Genomic DNA, 11982 nt, shown 5'->3' with positions numbered 1-11982 from the left:
CTGACTGAAAACAGATGATTTGGAGCGATTCGCGCGCCATCTGTTGGTCATTCTAAGGACTTTTTGAACTACCCTCGTATATGAAAGCCAGCTGAAGATTTTTTTTTACCATTCCTCTACTATAATCATGCCATCAAGGGCGGTTTTGTTTTTTCTTTGAAAAAGTATCACTGATAATGAATGAGGAAAAGCGAGTTAAAAGGGACTAGACATCATGCAGAAATTCGTGTACCACTTCTCGACTATCGTCAAGGATGTTTTTAAAAACAAACGAAAAATTTTCTTTACAAAAATTTAATTTTCAAACCAAAAATATGACTTATCAGCAAAAAAAATCAATTTCCCGCGAAACTAATGCATTTTTACCCAACAAAAATGAAATTTCAAACTAAAAAATTTTTGTTACCCAAAAAAGGCAAATTTTTAACTGACAAATATCAATCTTAATAAATAGAAAAGTTTTTTTTTCTGTAATAAATTAATTTTAAACAAAAAAGTAGTTTATCTTTTACCCAACTTGTCGAATTTTCATTTTAAAAAGTTTATTTTTCAAGAAAATAATGAAACTTTCAACCAAAGAGAAGAAATTTCAACTTAAAATATAAATCATCAACAAAAAAAGGGATTTCTTAACAAAGAGATTCGACCAAATCTTTCAAACAAATTAGTTGCAAACTCAAGCAACGAAGAAAAAGTTTTAACCAAAAAGTTGCATTTTCATTAAAAAACCTGAAATTTCTTCTAAAACAGATGAAGCTTTAAATCAAAAAGATAAATTTACAACAAAAAAATAATTGAATTTTCGGTTGAAAAAGATTTCATTCGAGTATTCACCGTCATAATAAGAAATTTTAAACAAGAAATAATTTTTGACGAAAACATTAAATTTTCATTCCAAGAAGACGAATTTTTAACCAAAGAAGACGAATTTTTAACCGAAAAAGATGACTTTTTGACAAAACTGTTGAATTCTCTACCAAATAGTTGCATTTTCATCAAAAAAAGATGAAATTTCTCTTGAAGCAGCAGAATTTTTGCTTAAAAAAAAGTTGAGTTTTCATCAAAAAAAGATTCCAGCTGACTCTGCAAGCTTAAAAATTGAATTTTTTTAAACAAAAAATAAGTTTCTGCGAAAAAATTGAATTTTCAAACTAAAAAGACGAATTTTTCAATAAAAAATCATGAATTTTTAACAAAATAGATGAAGTCTCTAAAAAATAGTTACATTTTTATAGAAACAAGATTTCATTTTTTATTAAAACAGATGAATATGTAATAAAAAATGACATATTTTTTATAAGTGGAACTTTCATCCAGAAAAGATTTTATTTCATTGTTCCACATCAAAATATAAATCTTAAACAAACAGTACATTTTCAACGAAATATAAATTTTCAAGAAAATAGGATAACAGTTTAATTTCGAACCAAACAGTTGCCTTTATCGAAAAAGATTACATTTTTCTTCAAACGGATGGATTCTTAATTAAATAAAAACAAAAACAAATTTTAAACAAAAGTTGAATTTTCATCCAGAAAATATTTCAGTTCTTTTCTCAACATCCAAATATTATATTCAAACAGTAGAATTTTCAACCAAAAGTTATGACTTTTAACGAAATTGCTGTATTTTCAACCAAACGTTTGCATTTTTGTCCACGAAAGACGTAATTTCTGCTAAAGCGCGTGAATTTTATAATCAAAAAGAGAAACTATCGAAAGAAGAGTTTAATTTTTAACCAAAAAGTTCCTTTTTTATTCAAGAAAGATGCAATTTCTCCTAAACAGATGAATTAAAATAAAACCCCTTTTAAAAAATAGTTAAATTTCCATCCGAAGAAGATTCCAATTCACTTTACAACAAAATAATTCAAAATGTTAATATTAATTTATTAAAATTCGTGATTCTTCGATTCAAAATAAAATTGTTCAATTTTAAACGCTTTGAATTACAAATGATACAATTTTAACTCCTTTCTAATAAAATTTTCCAATTTGGAACGCATTTAATTAAAAATAATATAGTTTTAATTTCTTCGATTATCAAATTATCGAATTTTATTAATTGTATTTGGAAAATATTTCCATTTCAACGTTTTGAACTTGTCCTATTTTCGAAATTTTCTTATAATCTTAAATTGTTGAAATTCGCGATTCTTATATTTAAAATCTTTTCTAATAAAATTGTTTAATTTTCAAAATTTAATCTAAAAGTGTGAAATTTGGAATGCTTTTAATTAGAAATAATATTAATATTGTAAAAGCTTGCAAAAGCACACAATGGAGAAATAAATAAATCAATCAATCAATCTAGAAATAATATCATTTGGAAAACTTGTATTTCATCTCTTTTCCCCAAGAGGCGCTACAGACGATGCCAACTAGAGTTCTTAAATTCCCGAGAATTTAACCGAGAATATGACAGAATTTAAGAGAATTTAAAATAATTTAAGAATTTATGATTTTTAACAATATTTTTATTGTTCTGGTTATATCAGCGGTTGAGTATACATTATTTTCTAGCTTAGACATATTCAGGAATTATAGTGTTTCATATACTTAAAGATTTTTAAATGTATTAATTTATTAAAAAAAAAAAAAAACCAACAAAAAATTCCCAACAAAAAAGTGTCATAGTTTAAAATTCAATTTAAAAAAGATGAAATTGATATAAAAAAAAAAGAAATTTAAAAACGACAAGGTACATTTTTAACAAATAAAGATTTTTCACACAAGAAATAAATAAAGTTCATATAAATTGTTGAACTATTAGCCCAAGACGAATTTTTTCTACAAAAATTTAATTTTTAAATAAGAAATATGAGTTTTCAGCAAAAAATTAATTTTCCGCGAAACTGATGCATTTTCACGCAAAAAAAATGGAAATTTCAAACTAAAAAATCATTTTCTGACAAAAAAAACGCGAATTTTTAACTAAAAAATATCAATCTTAAAAAATGGAAGTTCCATTTTCTGTTAAAAAATGAATTCAAAACAAAAAAAAGAAGTGTTTTCCACTAAACAGCTAAATTTTCAACCAGACATAAGCCTTTAATACAAAAAATTCACAATGTAGCTTAACTCTGACCCAAGTAGTTGAATTTGCAATTAAAAAAGATCAATTTATAACAAAATAATTAAACTTTTAACCAACGAGATAACTTTTTAACTTAAAATGTAAATCTTTAACCAAAAAAAAGTGATTCCTTAACAAAGCGATTCAACCAAATGTTTTAAAACAATTAGTTGAATTGTCAAGCAAATAAGAAGAATTTTTAAAGAAAAGTTGCATTTTCATTAAAAAAATGAAATTTTTTCTATAACAGACAAAGTTTTAAATCAAACAGATAAATTTTGAACAAAATATTTGAATTTTCCGTTGAAAGAGATTTTAGTCGAGTTTTCACGATCAAACTATGAGTTTTTTTAACAAGAAATAATATTCTACCAAGAAAATTGATTTTTCAATCCAAAAAGAAGAATTTTTTCAACCAAAAAGGATGAATTTTTAACAAGATTGTTGAATTCTCTAGAAAATAGTTGCATTTTTATCAAAAAATATGAAATTTATCTTAAAGCAGAATAATTTTTTATTATAAAATAAGTTGAGTTTTCATAAAGAAGATTCCAGTTAAATCAGTAACATTAGAAATTGAATTTTTGTATGTAACAAAAAAATAAGTTTCTACGAAAAAAATGGATTTTTCAATCCAAAAAGACGAATTTTTTCAACCAAAAAGGATGAGTTTTTAACAAGATTCTTGAATTCTCTAGAAAATAGTTGCATTTTTATCAAAAAATATGAAACTTATCTTAAAGCAGAAGAATTTTTTATTATAAAATAAGTTGAGTTTTCATAAAAAAAATTCTAGTTAACTCAGTAAGATAAAAAATTGAATTTTTGTAAGAAAAAAATAAGTTTCTATGAAAAAAATTGAATTTTCAATCTAAAAAGACGAATTTTTTAATAAAAAGGGATGAATTTTTAACAATTAGTTCAATTCTCTGCCAAATAGTTGCATTTTTATCCAAAAAAGATCAATTTTGTACTAAAGCAGATGCATTTGTAATAACCGAAAAGTTAACGAGAAGTTAGCGAAAAAATTTAATTTTCTATGAAACAAAATAAATTCTGAGATTCTCATAAATTCTCAGAGAATTTATTTCTCGGTTATATTCTCGGTAATATTCTCATTTGCATTACCGTTCTCAAAGTAATATAACAGGCTCAGAACTCTAATGACAACTAACTAAATCCGAATCTATGCATCGAAATTTTCCAAAGGCAGCTGGGAGTGGGATCTTCTTTTTCATTCTAACAGTGTTAAATAATTAATGAGCTACTGCTTTGCATATTTTAAATTCCCGAATGTGTCTGAGCTCTAAAATAATTTATACTCAACCACTGATATAACCTGAACAATAAAAATCCGCCCGCTTCGCGGACACATTCTGGTAGCGCGCTACGCGCGCAGCTCGCTTCGCGACTGTTGGTTCTCGCGCTTCGCGCTCGATAATATATTTACCTCGCACTGCGCGCTCGGTCTTTTATATATTTCTTACACTTGTGCACAGATTTTTTCAAAGCAAAGGTCAAAACGTCGACAACAGTAATTTGGTGATAGTGACTTCTTTTTTGTTAAAGCTCCTTTGGCTTTAACGAATACATTCTCATCACGTATCTCGTGCTTCGCACTCGAATTTGTATCTCAACTTGTATATCATTTCCATAAATGTATATTATTATAATTCATAACATGCATTGATATTAAAACAGACGTACTTTCATTGTCTCTTTTTAAAAAATGCGAATTCCTTAAAAAAATTGTTATCAAACATTTTGCTGCAACTTGTGCCGGTTTTTCAAAAACTGAATTTACTTATTTCCAATTTTATTTTTATGATTTAAAAGTAGCACAGACAAACGAAACATCAGCCTTACCTTTTTTCAACTTCTAAATTAAATCCCTACCTCAGTGACCCACAAAACTTCGATTAACGAGTGTTTGAGGGCGGGGGTGGGAGGCGGTTAGTTTTCACCAAGAGTCATAGCTGGTTAGCGTTTTATGCTGAGAATTTCAACCAACCTTCAGCAGCGTTGTGTTAGATAGGAGTTCATATGATCTCATATTTTCACATTCCCGGCCCACAGTGGGAAACACATGTCATTTTTGGTTCAAAATAACGTACAGCCTACAAATATTAAGCGAGTTGAACAAAAAAAAAATTTGAAAAAAGCTGTTAAGATTTCGAAGAGAGTTGTCGACCCTGATTTTTCAACTAGGTTTTCAATTTTTAATAAATAGACAAATAAGACAAAAAAATGGCCATTTTATCTATTTGACATTCACAGTGCTCGTCAATAACAGGAAAAGTGTTAAAATCGCCTAAGTTTCATAAACTAATATTAGCTAAATATGTTCCAATATTATATATATTATTAAACAATAAAATTTTTTATAAACAAATTATTTCTTGAAAAAATGTTTTCTATGATTTTCCATAATCATACATTTTTTTCTAGTTATATTGCAAGACATATGAATGGAAATTATATGATATTAAGCAGAATTTCTCAAGATCATAATTTTTCATATTATAAACAAATTTTATGAACAAATGCAGTAATCAGGCATTTTTCGACAGATAAATTCGTTTTTTTCGAGGAACATTTTTTTAAATTCGAAACTTTATGATATTTGCCACAAAATTCATAATCAGACTGAAATCGAGAAAAAAAAGAATTTGTCCGTCCACAGATGCCCGAATAGTGAATTTGTTTATTAAATTTGTTTTTAAAAATCATAAAATTTGCCATCTCATCATGAAGGCTGCCGAACTCATTATGAAGATCCCAATTACAAGTCTAATAACGAAACAGAAAAGAATTTTTCCGTCGACAGATGTCGCAATAATGCATTTGTTTATTAAATTTGTTTTAAAAAACTCATAAAATTGATTAAAAAATTACGAAAGATTCATCAACAAATCATGAATTTTACTAAAATCATCATAAACTTCCAAATTGAAAAACATTAAACTATGGAAAATCGTTCCAAAAAAAATTTTTAACAAATTGTTTTTGTATATTGTCTAATATTTCAATATCTTTAACTAATGCTATTTTATGCAACTTAATCGAGTTGAACCATTTTTCTGTTACTGACGAGCACTGGGAACGTCAAATAGAAAAAGGCCATTTTTTCCTCATATTTGTTTATTTATAAAAAAATTTAAAACCTAATTCAAAAATCAGGCTGGACAACTCTCTTAGAAATCTTATTAGCTTTTTTTGCAATTTTCTTTTGTCGAAATCGGTGAAGATTTGTGGGCTGTACGTTATTCTGAACCAAGTCATGTTGATTTTCGTGTGTTTTTTGGAATTTTGTAAATGCTATAACCCTGGTAAATTTTGACTTTATAACAAAAGTCATTTGGATAAATTGATCATCTGATTGAATACTATGAACATCCGTACAGACAGTTTTTGAATTTAAAAAAAAGTGGTCTCAACAATTTTCAAAATACGCTCACTTTTTGAATTTTCACTCAAAATGGCTAGCTAACGAACTAGACCTTTATTTTAGGACAATAAAAGAGTACACCAAAGGCCAATCCAATCTGTCAGTTCTTTCGAAAGTTGTCGTGATAACAAATTAAAAATCTACAGACACACAGGCACATAGAGACACACACAGCCAGACAGACCCATTCATAAAAACCTGTTTTTCGGATTCAGGGGGTCTCAAAACGTGGGCATTTAACAAAAACGGGGTGGGCCAAATTTTACACAAATCTAATACCTTCTCTTGATGAGAATGTAAGAATATTGTTAAAAATCATACATTCTTTTAAATTCTCCAAAATTCTGTCATATTCTCGGTTACATAACCTGAACTTAAATTCTCGGGAATTTAAGAACTCTATCGGAGGCTTCAATTACTGCTTTTTACCTCGACTACCAGTAATTACCGGTAATTACTTGTACGATAAGGTATTACCGCGGTCAGGCCGAGAAGCGTTCATCAGTACGTAAAATATAATTTTTTTTAAGTATTAGAAACCTTAACAAAATTAGTCTTTTCTCCATAAAGTTATTCACAGCTTCACGTTTCTAAATATATGCTTATGTCATTTCATGCAATATCTCCATTGAATAGAATAGAATGTATGGAAAGAACCAAATCTTGAAAATAGGGCACTTTAAGCACCTCAATTTAATATAGGGGATGACATAGGGACCGGTTGGCGAGGTCTGGAAAAAAGCTTGAATTTCAAAGTGTTTTAAACTTACTTTGGAAAGGTTAGCATGAGGGCAGCAGCTCGATCGATGTGAGGATTGGAGACGACGGTTCCAAGGGGATGAAGCAAATCATCATTCTGCATGTCCTCGGCATAAGTCCAAGTGTAAAGCGTCATCGCGCCAGTTTTGAGCTGACTTTTGAAATCGTAAATCGTCGTGTTGGCCCAGCAGAGGGGATTTATAAAGTACTCTTGTTTCGAGTCCTTCATCAGTCTTCGACTTTTGAGCCCTTTTGCAGTCTTGCTGATCTCGTAGAGTACGAAGCAAAGCCTCGCCATTCGCGGTATATCCTTGACTTTGATGTCAAACTTGAGCGTTTCTTCCCATTCGCAACTTCCATCCAAATTCACTATCGTTTCTTTGGTTTTCTGACTCTCGCACAAGGACTTTCCACCGTGGAAGAGACCGGCTTGTAGACCAATCTAAAACAAGGAAAGGTATTTTTATATTTTAATAAATAAGAGAAATTGATAGAGGGTGGCCGCTTTAATCGAAAAAAATTCCCGATCATTTCATGGTTCAAACAAATTTTTCAGGTTCAATTAAATTTAAAAATTCAAAGTTTACAGATAATAATTTTTCCATTTGCATTAATGAAAAATGAACTGCAAATTAAAGCACTTAAGGTGGAACTCTTAACTTAAATCTATAAAATGGAAAAATTGTACTAACACTTTTCAACTAAATAATTTTAAATTAAATGCATTTAAACTGAAGAATTTAGAACATTTAATTTTTATAAATTGTAGAGTTCAAAGATTCAGACTCAGTTCCAAAAATATAAATCTATGTTATCATTTGCAATGCTTTAAACATTAGAAGTTGAATTATTTTAATTTTAAATAGTTTATAAATCATTAAAAAGCTTCAAAATGTTATATCAAAATCTTAAAAAATATAACTTCATGTTGTTTCAAATTTAACATTATTATTAAAATTAATTGTTCTACAAATAATAAGTGTTCATTTGTTATTTATATATCAAAATTCAATAATTGAACTTAGATACAAATTAATCATTTCTTAAACAGAACAATTAAAACCGTTACGTTCAACTTTTAAAAGCTTCTTGAAATATCAAAGATTCAAGGGTTTTTATTTCAAACAATTCCGTTTCAAATTATTTACATTTTTTTACAACTAAAAATTTAAAATTGAACCAGTTTAATTTTTAACGCTGAACTCTCAAAATTCTTAAATTTTGAACGGATTTAGAATCATCTTAACAAATGAATTATTGTTCACTTCTTGTTACTTCAAGTAGAGTTGAATTTTTAAAATAATTAATTAATTTATACTCGCAGTTGATGAAGTAAAAATTGTTTGCATCCAAAATGTTCAATTTTAACCGCTTTTAAGTTTTAATTATTTAAGTATTTCAAGGCTGCATTTTAAAATTCTTTAAATTAAAAAAGTACGTTCAAAAATAAAAATCTGAATTGGAAAATTTCGTTAAGTAAAAGATTTTTGAACTATACATTAAAAACTGAACGATATTGTAATTAAATAAGATTGAAATTCAATTAATTATTTAAAAAGTGGATAAAATCGAACTTGAAGAAATTTTCCTTCTAAAATTTGTAAAATTCCCGGCAAAAATTAATTCACTGTCATTTAACGGTTTTTCCAGGTCTCAACAAATTCCCGGTCTTTTCTCGGTTAAACGGCCACCCTGAATTTATAGGATATATAAACAAATGCTGAAAAAAATCCTAGAAAATCCCAGGTTTTTATGGGTTTCTCAAGTATTAAAAATTTTTTTAAACAATCGACTCGAAATATGGATAAAAATATCTCAAAGTTTCAAAACAGTACTATTCATATGTAAAATTAAGTAACTGTTTTTTCTTCTGTGAAAGTTGATTTTTTTAAAGGAAAAGTAATTTTTATAATAATATTAATAATTTCGCCAGAGATCTCGGAAATCTCTCGATTCTCTCGAAATTCTCTCTCTCTCGAAATCTCGAGCCTCCAAAAAATGTTAAACAAGTCTTATTAAAACCATCGGGCCACAGTAAGCTTGGACAAATTACATTACAAAATATTCCTAAATAAATCACCAGCGAATAGTTTAAAAAATAGATAATACTAAAACAGAATAAAACATTTCTTTATAAAGTCCTTGAATTTTAATATTTCAAGTAAAATTATTGAATTTTCAACAATTCAGATGAACTTTTAAACAAATAACTGAATTTAAAACCAAAAAGATACATTTTCACATAAATGATGAATCTGTAACTGGAACATTTGAACAATATTAATTTAAAAAAAGAATATTTAGCAACCGAACTTAATTTTCAGCCAAAAATATTTGAATTTTAAATAAAGAACAATTAAATTCAACCAAAAAAGATGAATTTTCAACTAAGAAAAAGATTTTTCATTCAACAGAAATACAAAATTGCAATCAAACTCTTGATTTTCCAAGAAAAAAGATTGATTTTTAACAAATAAAATTAATTTTCCACCAAAAAGGATGAATTTTCAACTAAAATACTAAATCTTTAACTGCTGATTTTTCAACCAGACAGATAAATATTTAACAAAAAATTTAATAGTCTTATTAGTTAAGAAAATTAATTTCCCATAACAAAATTTCAACAAGAAGTTCAATTTTATACTAAAAGAGATATATTTTAAACTAAAAATCGAATAGTTATATTTCCAGGTAAAAAAATAATTTTCAAAAAAAAATTTCCAATAAAATAGTCGAATTTTTAAGAAAAGGTTTAAATTTTAACCAAGAAGTTGAAGTTTCATCCAAAAAAGGTTTACATTAAAAGTAAGATTAAGATTCTTCATTCAAGAGAGAAGCAAAATTATAATGAGCTAGTTAAATTTTTAAGCAAACATATGGATTTTTAACCAAGAAGATTAATTTTAGACCAAAATAGACGAATTTTCAGCAAAATACATGAATTTACAATCAAATATTTGAATATTTAACTCAAAAAGATAACATTTCAACGAAAAATTTACATAGGTGAAATAAATGTGAGTAATATATTAAATTTAATTTAACGTGCTTGAAACTCTTAACTTTTCAAGTAAAAATCTTTCATTTTCAACAAGATAGATGCATTTTGAACCAAAAAATAATTTTCTACCCAAAAAGACCATTCTTATTCACCAAATACATGAATTCTCAACCAAATAGTTGAATGTTGAACTAAAAAAGATCCGTTAAAAAAAAGAAATAGTTAAATTTTTTGTTAAAAAATTGATTTCCACAAAAAAATTTCAATCAAAGTTCCAAATTTCAACTAACATGATGAATATTTAACTGAAATACTTAAATTTTCAATTAAGAAGATGAATTTTTAAACAAGAATAATTTTCTACAAAAAAATAGGATTTTTCTAAAAAATGGAATGATTTTCAACGAAATATTTAAATTTTGAAATAAGAAGAAAAAATTTTCAACAAAAAATGGAATAGTTAAATTTTCAGTTAAAAAAATTCATTCGTAACGAAAATTATAAATTTTCAACTGAAATGATGAATCTTCAACTTGAATAGTTGAATTTTAAACAAAAATAATGAACCTTTAACTAGAATAGTTGAATTTTCTAACAAGAAGATTAATTTCTACCAAAAAACAGATGAATTTTGAACAAATTACAAGCATTTTTAAATAAAAAAAGAAAAATTATGAAGCAAAAATTAAATACATTTTCAGTTTAACAAATTAATTTTCAAACAAAAAGATTAATTATTAGTTAAAATGATGGAATATTAAACCAGAATAATTAAATTTGTCATCAAAATTATCCATTCTTACCCCCCCCCCCCTCACGAATTTTCAACTAAAAAATATAATTTTTCAACCAAAAATGTGTTAAAGACTTTGATACTAAGTTGTAATGTGTTCTATTTCTAGCAATTGTAATTTTTAAAAAAGCGGAAGTGGAATTCAAATGAATTTTGGAAAATGTATATTAACTACGTGAACCGGAAGTTCGAAGGGGGAAAAAAAAGGAGTTCGTGGTTGAGCAATAGAGTGAGGACGTGTACGTAAAAAGAGCGGTCTGTAAAGGGTGATTATCGTCATTAAAATTACATATCTCTACCAAATCGGAGTATTTATTTTGTCCTGAGCGTGAGTAAAATTAACTAACTAACATTTCAGAAGTGGGATGGACTAAGTCTCACGAGTGGTAAACGGATTTTTTTTGTGTGGCGTGGCGTGCTTTGCAACAAACGAGAACGATCGTGCGTACAGTATATTTCCGATGCATTTCGGAAGAGGACTTTGAGTGGATTTTATGCTGATTTTTGGTTGCAGTGTTGTGTAAGCATTGAGCCTCGTGTTTAAGTGTACGTATGTGGTTGATCGGTCGATCAAGGCTAAAATCGATCAAATTGGGAATCCATCTTGTCCATTTCCTTGGTCGGAGGTGTCCGTGTGAGTTCGGCTGAACTCGGATTGTGGACGGGAATACAGAGGAACGAACAGGTGAAACGAGCGGAAACGAACCATAATTGTCAGCGTTGGGCAAGGTAACATAGAATTTAAGTATCAGTATTTGGCTAAGTGCAAAATTATTCATGAGCGACCAGCCAGTAATTTTGAAAGAAGATTTCGAAGCATTCGTTCAACAACGGCCACACTTGGGTGAAATTGGTGGCAGATCGGAGAGCAGTTCGATGTATAGTGCTGATAATTGCTTTCGCAGT

At 27.8% G+C, this 11982-nt stretch overlaps 1 protein-coding gene across 1 annotated transcript in view; it reads right to left on the bottom strand.

The window, feature by feature from the left end:
• LOC117174071 (phosphatidylinositol 4,5-bisphosphate 3-kinase catalytic subunit delta isoform) overlaps nt 1–11982 on the bottom strand; it is a 91635-nt gene that overhangs the window by 38821 nt on the left and 40832 nt on the right. The window contains exon 4 of the mRNA XM_033362734.1: nt 7294–7724. Within this exon, the coding sequence (XP_033218625.1) occupies nt 7294–7724 (431 nt within the window). The remainder of the gene's footprint in view (nt 1–7293; nt 7725–11982) is intronic.

This window comes from Belonocnema kinseyi, chromosome 6, assembly GCF_010883055.1.
Source record: "Belonocnema kinseyi isolate 2016_QV_RU_SX_M_011 chromosome 6, B_treatae_v1, whole genome shotgun sequence".
In the NCBI taxonomy this organism is placed as follows: Eukaryota; Metazoa; Arthropoda; class Insecta; order Hymenoptera; family Cynipidae; genus Belonocnema; species Belonocnema kinseyi.
The sequence above is the reverse complement of the archived record's forward strand: the minus strand, read 5'-3'. Positions and strand labels throughout refer to the sequence as shown.